General features: G+C 39.7%; 1 protein-coding gene across 12 annotated transcripts in view; it reads right to left on the minus strand.

The window, feature by feature from the left end:
* Window positions 1-5,144: 5,144 nt before the first annotated feature.
* CDK20 (cyclin dependent kinase 20) overlaps window positions 5,145-21,029 on the minus strand; it is a 96,250-nt gene continuing 80,365 nt past the window's right edge. For 3 of the 12 annotated variants that reach the window (XM_064290990.1, XM_064290989.1, XM_064290985.1), the window contains one exon: window positions 14,996-18,698. In XM_064290990.1, the coding sequence (XP_064147060.1) occupies window positions 18,572-18,698 (127 nt within the window). In that variant the 3' untranslated portion in view covers window positions 14,996-18,571. Of the gene's footprint in view, window positions 6,891-14,993; window positions 18,699-21,029 lie in introns of those variants that run through there. The other 9 variants (XM_064290982.1, XM_064290979.1, XM_064290978.1 and 6 more) reach the window with 6 other exon arrangements.

Raw genomic sequence — 21,029 nt, forward strand, 5'->3', positions numbered from 1 at the left:
CAAAGCAAGTGAGTCAGAAAATGTTCTATTGTGATCCAAAAGGTTTTCATTGGCTAATTTTCAGAAGTAGACCTCCAGGCCTTTTTCCTTGCCTTAGTTTGGAAGCTGCGCTGAAACTTGTCCACCGTGGATGACCCTGCTGGTGGCACAGATTCCAGCACTACAGCAACACATAAGCCATTATAGCACAACAAACCAGTAGAAGGGTGGTGGACCTTGGGATAAACACTGTTAATACTTAGGTATAAATCTTTTTTATACTTAAAAAAATAGGTATATTTGTATATATTATTGGGGGAAAATTAACAAATAAGTCTGCTGACTCAGAAAATCATCTCCGTGAATGCAGAAAAGAGAGGAATTAGTTTTTTATTCAATAGGAATTAAACTAGGCTGTGATGTGTACCACACCAGTAAAGGGATTACAAAAAAGAAAAAAATTTTACCATTTGATGTAGCCAGGAAGGTACAATTCATTACTTACATGTTCTCGAGATAAACGATCACACATTTTCATGTGAGAGGACTTGTCAACACTCTTTGCCATACATTCCTTATCCTAAGTTCACTTGGTAATTGGAGTGCCACCGTGTTCGTTAAGTGCCTTTATTTAAAGAAGAAATAAAACTTCTTGTATCTATTTGACAAGCAAGTGTGACAGCTTAGAACAGGCTGCCTGGGGTAAATTCCCATGATGACAGGGGAAGTAGGGGCTCTATCTTCCTTGATGATTACCTTCCTAAGGGATGGCTCTCAGGCCCGGAAAAACAGCTGGTTAATTTTTACCAGTATGGTAATTTTATTGGTGTTATAGAGAGAACACTTGTTTAATTTCCCTCCAAAATTCCAATAACATTGTGATACTCAGAGAATTTAACAATGTTATAATACTGTGATCTAAAATACAGTCCACCAATCTTTAGGACAGTGTTTCCTCTATCTTCCTCACTGTTTCTCTTCAGAGTCCAATGAAGGACCACACATTATATTTACTTGTCTTGCACTTGATCAACTTCTAAAGTTCAGTTTATGTCTGTTACATCTCCAGTTACTCCATCAGGATATATGAAAAAAATAAACTCTAAGCTTTTAAATCTCTTTCTTTAAAAAGTGATTCCAGCCTTGTCCTGTTAAATTTTTCTAAGGTGATATGAATTTGAGCCACTGTAATCTTTGGCTTCCTTTTCAGAGTTGCCTGCCGCTCTGGGTCCTCCGAAGAATGAGACCCATAGTCTGTACTCAGGCCCTCCCTCACAGGAGGGTTGCCACACTTGGCTTAAAAAAGAATAAAAATATATATTTTTAGTATAAATATGCCCCAAATACCACACGGACATACTCAAGCTAAAACCTATTCATGTTCATTCAAATTCACATTGGACTGGCATCTTGAATTTTATCTGGCAACCCTACCTCCCAGAAACTGTGAGCAGGACACTTCAGGTTATATGATAGAACAAGCAGGGCTGAGCAAGGTGTTGCTGGGCTGAGAGGAGCAGCAAAGGGTCTTATGTTAGAAACAGATGATATGCCCCTCACACAAACAATCCCAGCTCCCACTGTGAGCCCACCTCTTTGTGTTGTCATGATAAATTCAGAACTGTTTGGTTTTTTGTCATGTGGGTTCACATCAGGGGCAGAGTAATCAGCAAGGTACACAAGGGCTTAATTGTATTTACTTGCTAATCTGTGGTGAACAATTTCACATGGGTTTAGCCACATCGTTGACATGGTGGGGGACAGGTGAAATTGTGTACTGCAAATTGGTGGGAAGGCACAATTCAGCCCATGTGCACCTTGCTTATTGGGTAATCCAGCCCTGGTTCACATTCTCTGAGTCTTAGATTCTTTTCCCTTCGTGTACTAACATAGACTCCCTCAAGAAAAATAAACTTAAGTGCCTGCTAGCCTTTCCAGACATATTGTGAGAGATGTGACTGACCCACAGCTCTATAACGTGCAGTCTTTCCAAGATTTAAGACAAGGAGAGCCAGCGTGAGCCCTTTGTCACACAAGGTCGCTGTCAGTATGTGGACACAGGTATTGATACTGTTCAGGAGGGTGGCAGCAAGTCCACTTGTGTCCTTTATCAGTGTCCATAATCAAAACCTGCTACACCTGCAACTCACTACCACCAAGCATTTCCAGGATGATTCAGACTTAGTGGGGGCCCCAGAAATCTGCAGTTTCCATAAGCAACTCCAAGCACTTCCTATGATCAGCCAAGTATGGTAAAAATTGCCCTGCTGGGATCAGGTGCAGTTTTTCTTTAATGTCAGCACTTGACGGGTCAAAGGACCCCGAACTATAAGTGCAGCAGTGACTCAAGAAGTCCTCCTGATTGTTCTACTGAAAACTCTTGACCCCTCTCCATGGCTTGAAAGATAACTTGCTCTCCAGTGGAACTTTTTATCTGTTCCTGCCATCTTTTGAAAATGTGAACTTGCCTTGTTCGTTGGTGTATCAAGTGTAACTCCAACATTTGCACCAGCAGCCCACAGGGTATGCATCTTCTCTGTTGCTCTAGTAGCTTTAGCAAGGTTTGATGAGCTTATTCAGTTTTAACTGAGAGAAAATCTGAATATGATTTCAGGCTTCAATCAACTTCCCAGCCAGCAGCACCTTCCCTGGGATCATTTTCTCAAGCAGCAGTTAACATCAAAATGTTTTGAATTGTGGGAATAAATATGAAACCTAAAGACCAACACAAGGTGAATTTATCTGTAGTAAAAATTTCCACTTTAGTTCTTTCTTGAAGAAACAAGAAACATATATGTAATTAGGAGTACAGGTTCTTGATAAATGAAAACATTAAATCATAAGCAATGTGTTCTTTTCTCCAGTATAAATTTTTGATAGGCCATGGAAGTCAGAGGTCTTTATAACAGAATAGTGTCAGAAACCCCCAAGTACCCATCATGCATGTCTCAGTTGTCAACAGTTACCAAAGTATGCCTAATCTTGTTTCATATAACCCCTCAGGATATCCTAGACATTCTATCATTTCATGGCCTGTGGTGGTCACTCCTGAATTCTTATCTCCAGCTCCAGTCTCCCCCTTGAGCTCCAGGCTGCCCACTTGTCATCTCTGCTTTGTCTAAAAGACATCTCAAAGCAGCATGTTCAAACCAATCTTGACTTCCCCTGCTTTGTCTATTCACCCATGCCTGCCTCACCCAAAAACTTCTACATACATTAAATGGGAACTCCATCCTTCCAGTTGTATAGGCCAAGAACACTGAAATCTTCACTTCTTTAGGATCCAGTAGGTTCTGGGTGAGGCTGGAATCCGAAGTTTGACCCCATGCAGTTGGGTCATTGACTGCATTTTGAAAACACTTCATTAGGCCATAAGTTCCCACATGATCTAGACCCAATGCCTCTTCTATTTAGCTTTTCCTCCACCCACCTCCCCACCCTCCCACCCACATCAACATGCCCTTGCCCCACCTTCCAAGCTTTAAAGCATCTTGTTACCTCTGAGCCATTCAGGTCCCCAGGGCCCAATCTGCATAGTCAAGGCCTTTGCTCAACATCATATCTCCTGAAGTGTCCCCTTTCTCTCATCTCTGACCCTTCAATGCTAAGCTCATTGTGACGGCCTTCTGTGTATCATGTTCATTGAGAGCATAGACTCTGAAAACAAACCACCTAAATTCAAACACCCCCTTCCCCCCGTCTTAGTTATCTTGTACTGCTGTAACAGAAACACCACAAGTGGGTGGCTTTAACAAACAGAAAATTTTTTTTTGACAGAATAATTGTTATTTTATTTCTTATACCAAGATTACAGCCATGATAGTGATAACAGATGAAGCAGAAAAAAATGCTACACTTCAAAGCCTCAGATAAATAGACATATCACTAACAACCATTACTAATAAGTTAATACTTAAAAATGCCAGACAAATTTGTTAAGTACATAAAAAATTATTTTTGTAAACTCCTATGACATATCTGCAGTCATTGGGTAATACAAATGGTGAATGGTATACTCAGCTGCTCAGTGAAAGATTAGAGGTTTGGTTCCGTCTAAAGGTGCTACAGAAGAAATTCCTGGCAGTCTACTTCTGAAAAATCAGCCACTGGAAACGCTGCGGAGCACAGTCCACTCTGAGGCACAGGGCGTCCCTATCAACGGGTTTGGCTTTTTTTTTTTTGTTAACTTTTATTGAGCTTCAAGTGAATGTTTACAAATCAAGTCAAACTGTCACATATAAGTTTATATACACCTTACTCCATACTCCCACTTGCTCTCCCCCTAATGAGTCAGCCCTTCCAGTCTCTCCTTTCGTGACAATTTTGCCAGCTTCCATCTCTCTCTATCCTCCCATCCCCCCTCCAGACAGGAAGTGCCAACACAGTCCCAAGTGTCCACCTGGTATAATTAGCTCACTCTTCATCAGCATCTCTCTCCCACCCCCTGTCCAGTCCCTTTCATGTCTGATAAGTTGTCTTCAGGACTGGTTCCTGTCCTGGGCCAACAGAAGGTTTGGGGACCATGACCACCAGGACTCCTCTAGTCTCAGTCAGACCATTAAGTATGGTCTTTTTATGAGAATTTGGGGTCTGCATCCCACTGATCTCCTGCTCCCTCAGGGGTTCTCTGTTGTGCTCCCTGTCAGGGCAGTCATCAGTTGTGGCCGGGCACCATCTAGTTCTTCTGGTCTCAGGATGTTGTAAGTCTCTGGTTCATGTGGCCCTTTCTGTATCTTGGGCTCTTAGTTTTCGTGTGATCTTGGGGTTCTTCATTCTCCCTTGATCCAGGTGGGTTGAGACCAATTGATGCATCTTAGATGGCCGCTTGTTAGCATTTAAGACCCCAGACGCCACATTTCAAAGTGGGATGCAGAATGTTTTCATAATAGAATTATTTTGCCAATTGACTTAGAAGTCCCCTTAAACCATGGTCCCCAAACCCCCGCCATTGCTCCGCTGACCTTTGAAGCCTTCATTTTATCCCGGAAACTTCTTTGCTTTTGGTCCAGTCCAGTTGAGCTGACCTTCCATGTATTGAGTATTGTCCTTCCCTTCACCTAAAGCAGTTCTTATCTACTAATCAGTAAAAAACCCTCTCCCACCCTCCCTCCCTCCCCCCCTCATAACCACAAAAGTATGTGTTCTTCTCAGTTTATACTATTTCTCAAGATCTTATAATAGTGGTCTTATACAATATTTGTCCTTTTGCCTCTGACTCATTTCGCTCAGCATAATGCCTTCCAGGTTCCTCCATGTTATGAAATGTTTCAGAGATTCGTCACTGTTCTTTATCGATGCGTAGTATTGCATTCTGTGAATATACCACAATTTATTTATCCATTCATCCGTTGATGGACACCTTGGTTGCTTCCAGCTTTTTGCTATTGTAAACAGAGCTGCAATAAACATGGGTGTGCATATATCTGTTTGTGTGAAGGCTCTAATTTCTCTAGGGTATATTCCGAGGAGTGGGATTTCTGGGTTGTATAAAAAAAAAAAAAATTTTTTTTTTTATGGTAGTTCTATTTCTAACTGTTTAAGATAACGCCAGATAGATTTCCAAAGTGGTTGTACCATTTTACATTCCCACCAGCAGTGTATAAGAGTTCCAATCTCTCCGCAGCCTCTCCAACATTTACTATTTTGTGTTTTTTGGATTAATGCCAGCCTTGTTGGAGTGAGATGGAATCTCATCGTAGTTTTAATTTGCATTTCTCTAATGGCTAATGATCGAGAGCATTTTCTCATGTATCTGTTAGCTGCCTGAAAATCTTCTTTAGTGAAGTGTGTGTTCATATCCTTTGCCCATTTCTTGATTGGGTTGTTTGTCTTTTTGTGGTTGAGTTTTGACAGAATCATATAGATTTTAGAGATCAGGCACTGGTCAGAGATGTCATAGCTGAAAATTCTTTCCCAGTCTGTAGGTGGTCGTTTTACTCTTTTGGTGAAGTCTTTAGATGAGCATAGGTGTTTGATTTTTAGGAGCTCCCAGTTATCTGGTTTCTCTTCGTCATTTTTGGTAATGTCTTGTATTCTGTTTATGCCTTGTATTAGGGCTCCTAAGGTTGTCCCTATTTTTTCTTCCATGATCTTTATCGTTTTAGTCTTTATGTTTAGGTCTTTGATCCACTTGGAGTTAGTTTTTGTGCATGGTGTGAGGTATGGGTCCTGTTTCATTTTTTTGCAAATGGATATCCAGTTATGCCAGCACCATTTGTTAAAAACACTCTCTTTTCCCCAGTTAACTGACACTGGGCCTTTGTCAAATATCAGCTGCTCGTATGTGAATGGATTTATATCTGGGTTCTCAATTCTGTTCCATTGGTCTATGTGCCTGTTGTTGTACCAGTACCAGACTGTTTTGACTACTGTGGCTGTATAATAGGTTCTGAAATCAGGTAGAGTGAGGCCTCCCATTTTCTTCTTCTTTTTCAGTAATGCTTTGCTTATCTGAGGCTTCTTTCCCTTCCATATGAAGTTGGTGATTTGTTTCTCTATCACATTGAAAAATGACATTGGAATTTGGATCGGAAGTGCATTGTATGTATAGATGGCTTTTGGTAGAATAGACATTTTTACTATGTTAAGTCTTCCTATCCATGAGCAAGGTATGTTTTTCCACTTAAGTAGGTCCTTTTTAGTTTCTTGTAGTAGTACTTTGTAGTTTTCTTTGTATAGGTCTTTTACATCTTTGGTAAGAATTATTCCTAAGTATTTTATCTTCTTGGGGGCTACTGTGAATGGTATTGATTTGGTTATTTCCTCTTCGGTGTTCTTTTTGTTGATGTAGAGGAATCCAAGTGATTTTTGTATGTTTATCTTATAACCTGAGACTCTGCCAAACTCTTCTATTAGTTTCAGTAGTTTTCTGGAGGATTCCTTAGGGTTTTCTGTGTATAAGATCATGTCATCTGCAAATAAGAGATAATGTTACTTCCTCCTTACCAATCCAGATGCCCTTTATTTCTTCGTCTAGCCTAATTGCTCTGGCTAGGACCTCTAGCACAATGTTGAATAAGAGCGGTGATAAAGGGCATCCTTGTCTGGTTCCCGTTCTCAAGGGAAATGCTTTCAGGCTCTCTCCATTTAGAGTGATGTTGGCTGTTGGCTTTGCATAGATGCCCTTTATTATGTTGAGGAATTTTCCTTCAGTTTCTATTTTGGTGAGAGTTTTTATCATAAATGGGTGTTGGACTTTGTCAAATGCCTTTTCTGCATCAATTGATAAGATCATGTGGTTTTTGTCTTTTGTTTTATTTATTTATATGGTGGATTATATTAATGGTTTTTCTGATATTAAACCAGCCTTGCATACCTGTTATAAATCCCACTTGGTCATGGTGGATTAATTTTTTGATATGCTGCTGAATTCTATTGACTAGAATTTTGTTGAGGATTTTTTCATCTATGTTCATGAGGGATATAGGTTTGTAATTTTCTTTTTTTGTGATGTCTTTACCTGGTTTTGGTATCAGGGAAATGGTGGCTTCATAGAATGAGTTAGGTAGTATTCCATCATTTTCTATGCTTTGAAATACCTTTAGTAGTAGTGGTGTTAACTCTTCTCTGAAAGTTTGGTAGAGCTCTGCAGTAAAGCCATCCGGGCCAGGGCTTTTTTTTGTTGGGAGTTTTTTGATTATCGAACAAACAGAAATTTATTGTCTCACAGTTTAGGATGCTAGAAGTCCAAATTCAGGGTGCTAGCTCTAGGGGAAGGCTTTCTTTCTGTTGGTTCTGGAGGAAGGTCCTTGTCTCTTTTAGCTTCTATTCCTGGGCAATCAAGTGTTTGGCATCTCTCTTCCTGTCTCTGCTTCTCTCACTTGCTTGTTTAATCTCTTTTATATCTCAAAAGAGTCTGACTCAAGATACAGTCTATGCTCATCCAGCCTCATTACCATAACAAAGATAACGCATTCCCAAATGGTCTTATAACTACAGGCAGAGAGGTTAGGATTTACGACACATATTTGGGGGGGCCACAATTCAATCCATAACTCTCCCTTACTAGCTTTGTGTCCCTGGTCAAGTTACTTGGCTTTTCTGTGCTAATTTCCTTGTGCAAATGTGGGCATAATAATACTGATTTCATGGGGTGGTTGTGAGGATGGAATAAAATGTACTCAGGACTTTGGCCAGTACATAGGTGCCTAACTGGTCTCAGTCACTGTTACCACTGTACATCAGAGAACAGCAGGTGTCAAAACAGAGGGAGTGCAGAGCTCTGGACATATTGATCTGACAGTCAGCTGAGTCATTTGGCCAACTTCTGAACACCATATGTGTAATTTATTTTTGTGTGTGTGCTTAAAACAAAATTTGCCATCTTAACCATTTTAAGTGTACAACCCAGTGCTATTCATTACATTCACAATGTTGTGCCACCACCAAAACGTTTTATCACCCTAAACAGAAATTCTGTACCCCAAAACTCCCTACTGTCCCCTCCCCTAGCCCAGTAACCTCTCATCTACTGTCTCTGTGAATTTGCCTATTCTAGGCATTTCATGTAAGTGAAATCATATAATATTTCTCCTTTTGTCTCTGACTTATTTCACTTAGCAAGTTTTCAAGGTTCATCCATGTCATAGCACATATCATAATTTCATTTCTTTATGGCAGAGTGATATTCCATGGTACTTTACAACCACATTTTATTTATCCATTCATTTGTTGGTGGACACTAGGGCTGTTTCCACCGTTCGGCTATTGTGAATGATGCAGTGAACATTGGTGTACACCTATCTGTTTGAGTTTCTGCTTTCAGTTCTTCTGGGTATATACCTAGGAGTGGAATTGCTTGGTCAGATGGTAACTCCGTGTTTAACTTTTTGAGGAACCACAAAACTTTTTTCCACAGTGGCTGCTCAAATCCTCAACAATGCATGAGGATTCCAATTTTTCCACATCCTCACCAACACTTCTTATTTTCCTTTTGTTTGCTAATAGCCACCCTAGTGTGTGTGTGAAGTGGTACATTATCGTTTGGTTTTGGGTTTTTTTGCTCATAATTTTTTTTTTAATTGTACTTTAGGTGAGTGTTTACACCTCAAATTAATCTCTCATACAAAATTTTATACACATATTGTAATGTGACACTAGATCCAATCCTACAATCTGACAGCACACTCCGCCTTTCTACCCCGGGTTTTCCGTGTGCATCCAACCAGCTCCTGTCCCTTCCTGCCCTCTCATCCTCCCTGCAGAAAGGAGCCCCCCATTTGGTCTCATATATCTGCTAAATTAAGAAGCACACTCTTCACAAGTATTTTATGTTTTATAGTTCGGTTTAATCCTTGTCTGAAGAGTGGTGTTTGGGAATGGTTTTAGTTCTGGGTTAACAGAGCATCTGGGGACAATGGCTTCAGGGTTCCTCCAGTTTCAGTCAGACCATTAACGCTGGTTTTTTACGTGAATTTGAGTACTGTTCCACACTTGGCTCCTGCTCCCTTAGGGACTCTCTCTTGTGTTCCCTGTCAGGCAGTCATTGGTGGTAGCAGGCACCATCCCATTCCTCAGTCTCAGGCTGATGGAGTCTCCTCCGGTTTATGTGGCCCTTTTGTTTCTTGGGCTAGTATTTTCCTTGTGTCTCTGCTGTTCGTCATTCTCCTTTGCTCAGAGGAGATAGCTGCCTCTAAGCTTTTAAGACCACAGATGCCACTGGCCAAAGTGGGATGCAGAACATTTTCTTAATAATCTTTGTTATGCCAGTACCTAGATGTCCCCTGAAACCGCGGTGCCCAGACCCCAGCCCCAGCTGCTCTGTCCCTCAGACTGTTTGGTTGTGTTCAGGAAACGTCCTAGCTTTTGGTTTAGTCCAGCTGTGCTGACTTCCCCTGTACTGTGTGTTGTCCTTCCCTTTACACAAGATGATTCTTATCTACTATCTTGTTAGTGAAGTCCCCTCTCCTCCCTCCCTACCCTTGGAACCATCAAAGAATGCTTTCTTCTGTGTTTAAACCTTTTCCTGAGTTCTAATAATAGTGGTCTCATACAATATTTGTCCTTTTGCAACTCATTTCACTCAGTATCATGCCCTCCAGATTCATCCATATTGTGAGATGTTTCCCTGATTCTTCATTGTTCTTTATGTATAGTATTCCATTGTGTGTATGGACCATTGTTTATCCATTCATCTGTTGATGGGCACCTAGGTTGTTTCCATCTCTTTGCTATTGTGAACAATGCTGCAATGAACATATACCTATTCTTGTGACAGCTTTTATTTCTCTAGGATATACTCCAAGGAGTGGGATTACTGGATCTTATGATACTTCTACTTCTAGCTTTTTAAAAAGGAAGTGACAAATTGATTTCCAAAGCAGTTGTACCATTTGACATTCCCACCAGCAGTGCATAAGTGTCCCAGTCTCTCCACAACCTCTCCAACATTGATTATTTTGTGTTTTTTGGATTAGTGCCAGCTTTGTAGGGGGGAGATGGTATCTCATTGTGGTTTTGATTTACATTTCTCTGATGGCTAATGATCGTGAGCATTTTCACCTGAATGTCTCCTTTGGCAAAGTGTCTATTCATAGCCTTTGCCCATTTTTTAATTAGGGTTATTTTGTCTTTTTGTTGTTGAGGTGTTGCAGTATCTTATAGATTTTAGAGATTAGACCCTTATCAAATATGTCGTCGGCAAATTTTTTTCCCCAGTCTTTAGTTTGTCTTTTCACTCTTTTAGTGAAGTCTTTTGATGAGCTAAGTATTTGATTTTTGGAAACTTCCAGTTATCTAGTTTCTCTTCTGTTGTCTGTGCATTGTTAGTTATGGTTTGTATTCTGTTTATGCTATATATTACGGCTCCTAGCATTGTCCCTATTTTTTCTTCCACAATCTTTATCACTTTAGATTTTATATTTTGGTCATTGATCCATTTTGAGTTAGTTTTTGTACTTGGTGTGAGGTATGGGTCTTTTTTCATTTTTTGCAGACGGATATCCAGTTATACCAGCACCATTTGGTAAAGAAACTACCTTTTCCCAATTTAACAGTGTAGGGTAATGCTATTCAGCTATATGCATCCCCTCCTAATGGAATCAGCTTTGCTCTTCCCTGAAGCATGCTGGGGATGAATTTGGGATAGACTCGGGCTAAGGTACAAGGCCGGGAGTGGCACGACTGGGTCAGTGGCCAAGGCCGAGGAATTCATTAGCAACAAGAAGGAAAACATCTGGGCCTGGACTTGAAGTCCCTGGGAACGCTGCCTGCCCAAGGACGTGGGAGAAAAACAATGAACATTGGTCCCAGCTGGAATGGTATATAAGCTTGTGTCCCTTGCTAGGTGGCTGTGGAGCACTAAACTGGTCCAGCCGCCACCCTGGGCCACGGTCCTGTTAGTAAGCTTCCCAAATAAACCATACATGTGTCATGATCGCTGGTTCTGGAGTCCTTCTTCGGTCTCTTGGAGATGCGGCTGACCTTGGGTTCAGGTGCCGCTGCATTGTTACCCAGCAAACAGACTTTGGGCCTTTGTCAAAGACCAGCTGATCATAGGTGGATGAATTTACATCTGAATTCTCAATTCTGTTCCATTGGTCTGTGTAAAATCTGTTGTTGTATCAGTACCAGGCTGTTCTGACTTCCTTCTTCTTCAGTAATGCTTTACTTACTCTGGGCCTCTTCCCTTTCCGTTTGACGTTGGTGATTTTTTTCTCCATCTTGTTAAAAAATGTCGTTGGAATTTGGATTGGGATTGCACTGTATCTATAGATCTCTTTGGGTGGAACTGACATTTTCACAATATTGAGTCTCCTATCTATGAACGTGGTATGTTTTTCCACTTATGTAAGTCTCTTTTGATCTCTTGCAGTAGTGTTTTGTAGGTTTTCTTTATGTAGGTCTTTTACATCTCTGCTTAGATTTATTCCTAAGTATTTATTTTATCTTCTTGGGGGCTATTCTAACTGGTATTAATTTGGTGATTTCCTTTTTGAAATTCTCTTTGTTGGCGTAGAGGAATCCAACTGATTTTTGTATGTTTGTCTTGTATCCTGATGCTTTGCTGAAATCTTCTATTAGTTCCAGTAGTTTTTCCTTAGGGTTTTCTGTGTATAAGATCATACCATTAGCAAAGGGATACTTTTATTTCTTTCTTACCAATTTGTATGCCCTTTATTTCTTTTTCTTGCCTCAGTGCTCTGGCTAGGACCTCCAGGATAGTGTTGAATAAGCATGGTGATAAAGGGCATCCTTGTCTGCTTCCCGATCTCAAGGGGAATGCTTTCAGACTCTCTCTGTTTAGAATGACGTTGGCTGTTGGCTTTCCATAAATGCCCTTTACTGTCGAGGAACTTCCCTTCTATTCCTATTTTGCTGAGAGTTTTTTTCAGTAACAGGTGTTGGACTTTGTCAAATGAGTTTTCTGAATCAATTGATAAGAACATATGGTTCTTATCCTTTGTTTTATTTTGTGGTGGTTTACATTGATTGTTTTTCTAATGTTGAAACATTCCTGCATTCCTGGTATGAATCCCACTTGATCATGATGAATTATATGTTTGATGTACTGTTGATTGCCATTGGCTAGAATTTTGTTGAGGATTTTTGCATCTACGTTCATGAGGGATATTGGTCTGTAATTTTTTTTGTAGTGCCTTTACCTGGTTTTGGCATCAGGGTTATGCTGGTTTCATAGAATGAGTTTGGCAGTATTCCATCCTTTTCTATGCTCTGAAATACCTTTAGTAGTACTGCTGTTAACTCTTCTCTGAAAGTATGGTAGAATTCTCCAGTGAAGCTGTCAGGGCCAGGACTTTATTTTGTTGGGCGTTTTTTAAATTACCTCTACAATCTCTTTGTTGTTGTTATAGGTTTATTTAGTTTTTCTACCTCGGTTTGTGTTAGTTTACATAGGTTGTGTGTTTCTAGAAATTTGTGCATTTCCTCTAGGTTTTCAAATTTGTTGGAGTACAATTTTTTATAACATTCTGTTATGATTCTTTTAATTTCAGTTGGGTCTGTTGTGACATCGCCTGTCTCATTTCTTATTTGAGTTATTTGCTTCCTCTCGTGTTTTTCTTTTGTCAGTCTGGCCGATGGTTTATTGACTTTGTTGATCTTTTCAGAGAACCAGCTTTTGGTCTTGTTGACTCTTTAAATTGTTTTTCTGTTCTCTATTTCTGCTCTAATTTTTATTTCCTTTCCAAGGGCTTCTTTTGCTGCTTGCTTTCTATTTTTTCAAGTTGTAGGGTTAATGTTTTGATTTTAGCCCTTTCTTCTTTTTTGGATGTGTGCATTTATTGCTATAAATTGACCTCTGAGCACTGTTTTTGCTGTGTTCCAAAGGTTCCAGTAGAATATGTTTTCATTTTCATTTGACTCTATGAATTTCTTTATCCTGTCCTTGACTTCTTCTATAACTCAGTAGTTTTTGAGCAAGGCGTTGTTTAGTTTTCATGTACGTGATTTTTTTTCCTTTTTTCTGTTATTGATTTCTACTTCTATGGTTTTATGGTCAGAAAAGATGTTTTGTAATATTTCAGTGCTTTGGATTCTGTTAAGGCTTGCTTTGCCTAATATGTGGTCAATTCTGGAGAATGTTCCGTGTGAGTTGGAAAACAAAGTATACTTGGCTGCTGTTGGGTGGAGTGCTGTGTATATGTCTATGAAATCAAGTTGGTTGATTGTGGCATTTAGATCTTCCGTGTCTTTACTCAACTTCTTTCTAGATGTTCTGTCCTTCACTGAAAGTGGTGTGATGAAATCTCCTTCTACTATTGTGGAGCTCTCTATATCTCTTTCAGTGCTGTTAAAGTTTGTTTTATGTATTTCGGTGCTCTGTCATTGGGTACATAAATATTTATTATGGTTATGTCGTCCTGGTGTATTGACCATTTAATCATTACATAGTAATCTTTCTTATCCTTTGTGGTGGATCTTGCTTTAAAGTCTAATTTGTCAGAGATTAATATTGCCACTCCTGCTCTTTTTCAATTGCTGTTTGCTTGATTTTTCCCCCCCATCCTTTCAGTTTTAGTTTGTGTCTTTGAGTCTAAGGTGTGTCCCTTGCAGGCAGCATAGAGACAGATGGTGTTTTTTAATCCATTCTGCCACTCTGTCTTTATTGGTGCAGTTAGTCCATTTACATTCAGTATAATTACTGATAGATATGAGTTTCCTGCTGTCATTTTTTTGTGGTTTTGACAGTTTCTTTGTTCCATTTAATTTTCTGTACTGTTTTTATGTATTTTCATTGTTGATTTTATATTTGCTGACTCTATTTTCTTTTTTATTTTGATGTGGAAATTTGTTAGTTTCCTTTGTGGTTACCTCTACTTTTCTAAGTTTAAACCAATGTTTTATTTCTTGATAACTCCTTAACTTCCTCTCCTTGTGAAAGTTCTATGACTATTTAATCCCTTTTTTTTTGGTTTAATGTTGTCATCTTTTACATATTGATCACTGTTTCCCTATATTCAGTGTTTTAGCTTTGACTTATTTTTGTGACTTCCCTATCTGGCTTGATATCTGATTGTTCTGTGTTCTAGTCTTAGGTTGTTATCTGATTATTATTGATTCTCTAGTCACAGGACTCCCTTTAGTATTTCTTGTAATTTTGGTTTGGTTTTTACAAATTCCCTTAACTTCTGTTTATTGTGGAAATGCCCCTATTTTCACCTTCATATTCAAGAGACAGTTTTGCTGAATATAATTCTTGGCTGGCAACTTTTTCTTCCTTCAAGGCTTTATATATGTCATCCCATTGCCTTCTTGCCTGCATGGTTTCTGCCTAGTAGCCCAAGCTTAGTTTTATTGGCTCTCCTTTGTAGGTGACTTTTTGTTTATCCTTGGCACTCATAAAATTCTCTATCTTTGGTTTTGCCAAATTTGTTTATGTCTTGGTGACTTTCTTTTGGAATCTACCCTGTGTGAGGTTTGATGAGCTTCTTGGATATCTTCTCATCTTTCATGGTATCAGAGACATTTTCTGCCAACAAATCTTCAACAATTCTCTCTGTATTTTCTGTTATCCCCGCCCCCCACCCCTTTCTGCTACTCCAATTGCTCGTAGGCTATTCCTCTTGATAAAAGTCCCAAATAATTCTTAGGATTTCTTCATTTTTTAAAAATTCTTTTATCTGATTTTTCCTCAAATAAAGTGGTGTCAAATGCTTTATCTTCAATTTCACTAATTCTTACTTCCATTGCCTCAATTCTGCTCCTATGCCTTTCTACTGAGTTGTCTAATTCTTAAATTTTATTGTTAATCTTTTGGATTTCTATTTGCTATCTCTCTATGGAAAAAAAAAATCATTCTGGTTGCAGAATAAGAATCCAATAAGAACTTTTACATTGTTATTGTTGTGTGCCATTGAGTTGATTCCAACTTATAGTGACCCTGTAGGACAGAGAACTGCCCCATACGGTTTCCAAGGCGGTAATCTTTATGATAGCATATTCCCATGAAGTGGCTGGTGGGTTTGAACCACTGACCTTTCAGTTAGCAGCCAAGCACTTAATCACTAGAACTTAATCATTAGAATTCCCTAATAAGTTCTATAATCCCCCCAATTTTAAAGATTTATTTTTTTTAAATAAGTACCCACCACTTAAATATCTCGCAGTAGATCTGGGACTCCAACCCAGGTAGACAGGTTCCAGAGGTGTTCTAATACAGCATTAGAGCCGCTGTGAGTGGTAGTGAAGGCTGAGTTTGAACAACACCTGTGCAACCACATCATGTCCCTGGTGGGATTCCAGGGTTTGTCTAGAAATCTAAAATGAGACCAGCCCATATGGTATGCATTTCTTCTCTGTCACGGTCACCAGTCTGGGTGAAGGTAATTTGTATGCAGAAATCCTGGTTTTAACAGAATGAGGATGAGGTGAGTGATTTGGGGTATCTGTAAGGGACTGGTTATAGTAAAATGATGTAATCTAATCTGAGGAGGAGGAAAGGAGAGGCAGTGAGAACACTGGGGACAGGGATGTCCTGGTGAGGAAGTGATATGGAGAGGAGATGATGGTAGAAGAATGGCATGTTAATAGTATGAACTTGGAGTGGGTAGCTGAGTGAGCAGAGAGTGAGCAAGGTCACTTGGAAGTGAGATGGTCAAGAAATGAGAGACCAGAGGGTCGAACGGTTTATCTATGTAGACACTGAAGATGAAGTCAGAAACCAGGTAGAAACCAGACAGAGTCCAGTACAACTAGAGGGTGCCCAGCTACCACTACCACCAACTGCTTTGAAAGGTATCACAATATAGGGTCCTGGACAGAGCTGGAGAAGAATTAGAGCAAAATTCTAATAAAAAAAGACCAGACTTATTGACCTGACAGAGACTGGTGAAACCCTGAGTGTATGGCCCCCGGCCACCCTTTTAGCTCAGTGATGAAGTCACTCCTGAGGTTCACCCTTCATCCAAAGATTAGACAGGCCCATAAAACAAAATGAGACTAAAGGGGCATACAAGTCCAGAGGCAAGGAAAAGAAGGCAGGAGGAGACAAGAAAGCTGGTAATAGGGAAACCCAAGGTAGAGAAGGAGAGAGTATTGACATGTCACAGGGTGGTAACCAATGTCACGAAACAATATGTGTACTAATTGTTTAATGAGAAGCTAGTTTGTTCTGTAAACCTTCACCTAAAGTACAATTAAAAAGAAAAGAAGAAAGCCTAGTGGAGGGAAGTAAATAAGAGAAACGTGTGGATAACTACCACAGAGCAAGCACAGAGGTGGTATCATCGGTTACGATATACTTTTAAAGGATTTTTTTGATGGCGGGGGGGCTGCAGAAGCAGAAACAATGGTCTCAGTATTAATTAGGACCGTAAAATAGCCTAAATCCTAACTAAAGGAGGACGGTGTGACTGGACCAAGAAATGATCAGAGCTGTATCTGTTTTCCTCAGTCATCATGGGTCCAAGCTTCTCAGGTAGATCCATAAACTCTGGCTGGTCCCTTATCTAATCTGCAATCTCTTGCCAATAACCCAAACCCTCTCACTCCTCAGCAAAAATCCCTGTTTCCTCAATTTATCTGTATTTTTCTCAATTTGTTCTCAATGTTATTTCCTTTTTTGCTGTGTCATGTGTGTGTGCATTTATTTTCTCTCCCTCTCCTTTCTCCTACCATTGTATATAAGATGCGTTAGTACTGATTTTCTTCAACATTTAATTCACCAGTTTTAGAACATCAAGCAGAACTAGAAGAGGAGTGGCTACCAATCACAAGCGTTGTGACTTGATGCCAGTTATGAGAGCTGAAAAAGACGGGTGTCTCCTGTCTCCTGACGAAATGACTGCTTCTGGTTTGGGCTGTATAGGATGCAGTTACATGTATGTGGTAAAATACATTTTTTAAAGCGCAAATATAGGAAGTAGGACATATTTAGATAGGATGTATTTAGGTATTTAGGGTAACTGAAGTGGTAGACTATAGTAAACAGAGTTTTATCCTTTGTTATTTTCTGTTTTTGAGGGATTGTTCCTTCCTACTTTTGAAGGATCTTTCACTGAGTCTTGGCTGGCAGCATTTACCACTGAAGTGCAGGGGCCAGATTCGCCTTGTCTCCCTCCTCTGGCCTTGAGGGTGTGGGTGTGTGACCCAAGTGCAGCACATCACACACACACACCTTGGTTTTGAATCGCAAAGGGTCACCCTCCCTCAGGAGCAGCTGGCAACTTTTTAAGGGGTGGCAGCGACGACTGGCAGCGCCAGAGGTGGGTCTAGGAGCAGCGGGAGCAGCGGGACCAGAGGGGAAAACGGCAGTAGTGCCAGCAGCAGTGCCCGTGGAGAGGTCCAGACCAGACCTGCTATGGCAGGCCTCCGCCATTCCTGCTGCCCAGCTTCCCTTGGTGCCCAGCCTTTTCCTCTAGTCTTCCTATTCCTTTTTTGGTTTTAGTTAACTAGTATCAGCAAATGTTGATTGCAATTAAGAACTCTGAATGATGTACCCACTAAAGTAACCAGGGCTTCCATGTTGAACAACTCCAGGGGCCCATAGCGACAAAACAAATAAATGGTATCCCTAGAGTAAGATGTAGTGGTGTAATGGTTAGGAGCCTGGCTGCTAACCAAAAGGCGGGCAGTTCGAAACCACCAGCTGCTCCTTGGAAACTCTACAGGACAGTTCTACTCTGTCCTATACAGTCGCTAAGAGTCAGAATTAATTTGACAGTCAAAACGTTACACAACATGGTCGCCCAAAATTAAACTATGTGACAGCAAGAACTGTTTATTAAAGTGTGTCTAAAGCACATGACACAGAATAAGAAGATAAAAAATATTTAATTAATTACATATTTGGACACAAAAACAATTATGCTACAATTCCAGTACTTCAAGCGTGGGCTTTCAGCTCCTCTAATTCACTTAGGAGTTGAATAACCCTGAAGAGGCTGCTTAGCAGCTGGAAAAATGAGGCTAATAATGGATTAATTACTCTCCTTTCGTATTTCATTGTCTGAAAAACAGAGGCAATAACACCTATTTCACTGGCTTGTTGTGAGGATTTAAAAATAAAATCATATAGCACAGAGCCTGGCACACAGTAGGCATGTGAAAATGACTAATTCCTTTCCCAATGTTGATAAAACAACCATTTTAGTCTTTGTATGAATACAAGCTCCATATGAAAGTGAGATTACCTTCAACTGATAGAGTAATTTTCACCATGGTGCACTCTGAAGTAATATGACCTTAGAATACTTGTTCCAATGCCTCTGGCTTCCACGCCCACAATGCTCATACTGTCGCTTTCCACATGGGTAAATCCACTGCAAAGAGAAGGGACACGATGGGTATTAACTTGAGAAAAGGACAACAGTTTACACAGTAAAAGCCTCTGGATGAAGACGGGGCTCCATGTCCTATACCATCTCCTATCCTCTACTGTTCCCACCTTTGTTTACTCTGGGCCTTTAAGTACCTGTATTCATTTGTAACAATTAGAAAATATTTTCAGGTTATTGAGTACAAATATCAGTTCTGGACCCTTCTGATGGCAGCTGCCTGAATCACAATGATTCCAGCTATTCTAGAAACTTGTCCAATCTAGGCAAGTCATTCATTTCCCCAGAATTCAGAATTCCCCATCAATTCCTGATCAATCTCACTGCTCTCCTGAACGAAGGAGATGTGAACTCAAGAGCTGATGGAGGCAGTCACTTTCCACCATGTTACCTAAGCTTGCCTAGGCTGCCCTGTGGCTTGAGAACAATGCAGCAGGTGTACAGAAAACAGAAAACAAAACTGAAAATAACTGGAGAGAGGACTTCCTGAGTTTGCTCCTGAAATTCTGCTGCTTAGGCTTTCATGAAATACCCTTCGAGTAAGAGTAAATTTCATGCAACTGAGGTTCTATTCCACTTAGAAATTAATAACATACATAACAAAAACATTAAAACCCTGCTGCAAGAGATTAAAACAGACCTAAATAAATGGAAAAATATTCCCTGTTCATGGATTAGAAAACTTAATATTATGAAACTGTAAATAATGCTAAAAGCGATCTACAGATTGAACACTATCCTGATCAAAATTCCAACAGCATTTTTTACAGAAATGGAAAAATTCTCAACTTTGTAGAAAGGCAAGAGGTCCCAAACAGCCAAAGCAATTTTGAAGAACTAAGTAGGAGGCCTCATACTTCCTGACTTCAATACATATTACACAGTAACAGTAATCAAAACATCCTGGTACTGGTTCAATGATAGACACATAGATCAGTGGAACAGAACTGACAGCCCAGAAATAAATCTAAACATCTACAGTCAACTGATTTTCAACAATGGTGCTAAATCAATTCATCAGGGAAGGAACAGTCCTTCAACAAACATTGCTACGAATATTGGATTTCCACATGCAAAAAAAAAAGAATCAAGATCCATATACACCCTATACAAAAAGTAATTCAAAATGGATCAAGGACCTGAATGTTAAATCTAAAACCATAAAGTTACTGGAAGAAAAAGTAGAGGAAAATCTATCGGGCCTAGTTTTTTTTTTAAATGATAGATTATCAAATACGACAAATCCGCAAACAGAAGACAAAATAGATCACTGGGACCTCATAAAAATTAAACACTTATGTTCATCAAAGGGCTTTATCAGAAAAGAAAAGAGATAACCTACAGTCCGGGTAAACATCTTGGGGAGCCATATATCCAATAAGCATCTAATATTCAAAAAATATACACTGTTAGAATTTAAGAACAAAAAGACAAATGACCCAATCAGAAAATGGGCAAAGAACATGAACAGACACTTCACCAAAGATATTCAAATGGCCACCAAACACATGAAAAGATGTTCATTTTCATTAGCCATTAGAAAGATGCAAATCAAAACTGCAACGAGATACCATCTCACTCCTACTAGAATGGCAATGACTGAAAAAGAAAATAACAAATGTTGGTGAGGATGTGGGTAGATGGGAACCCTTATCCATTGCTGGTGGGAATGTAATATGGTAGGTACAGTGTTGTGGAAAACAGTATGGTGATTCCTCAAAAATCTAAAAATAGATCTATCATATGACCCAGCAATTCCACTCCTAGGTATATATATCCTAGAGACCTAAAAGTAGTGAGCGACGTGAACACGTATGTTCATGGCAGCACTATGCACAACAGGAAAAAACTGGAAACAACCCAAGTGCCCATCAACAGATGAATAGATAAAACGTGGTACATCCATGCAATGGACTACTACTCAGCCACAAAGAGAAATGAAGTCCTGATACATGCTACAACATGGATGAATCTGGAAGACATTATGCTGAGTGAAATAAGTCAGTCACAGAAGGACAAATACTGTATGACCTCACTTATATGAGCTGACAAGAATAGGTAAATATATGAGAGCAATGGTTATTAGTGGTTACCTGAGTGAGGGCAGGGAGAGAGGGAACCATTCTCTGAGAAGCAGTGAGTTTATGTCTATGGTGATGAGAAAATTGGCATTGATTAAGGGTAATGGTTACACGACTTGATTAATGTAACTGATATCACTAAGTTGTACGCTAGAAAAAGGGAGAAATGGCAAATGTTATATGTAATTTTGCAACAACAACAAAAAAAGAGAGGGTAGAGTTGCTGAAACATCTT

The sequence above is a fragment of the Loxodonta africana genome, chromosome 9, assembly GCF_030014295.1.
Source record: "Loxodonta africana isolate mLoxAfr1 chromosome 9, mLoxAfr1.hap2, whole genome shotgun sequence".
In the NCBI taxonomy this organism is placed as follows: domain Eukaryota; kingdom Metazoa; phylum Chordata; class Mammalia; order Proboscidea; family Elephantidae; genus Loxodonta; species Loxodonta africana.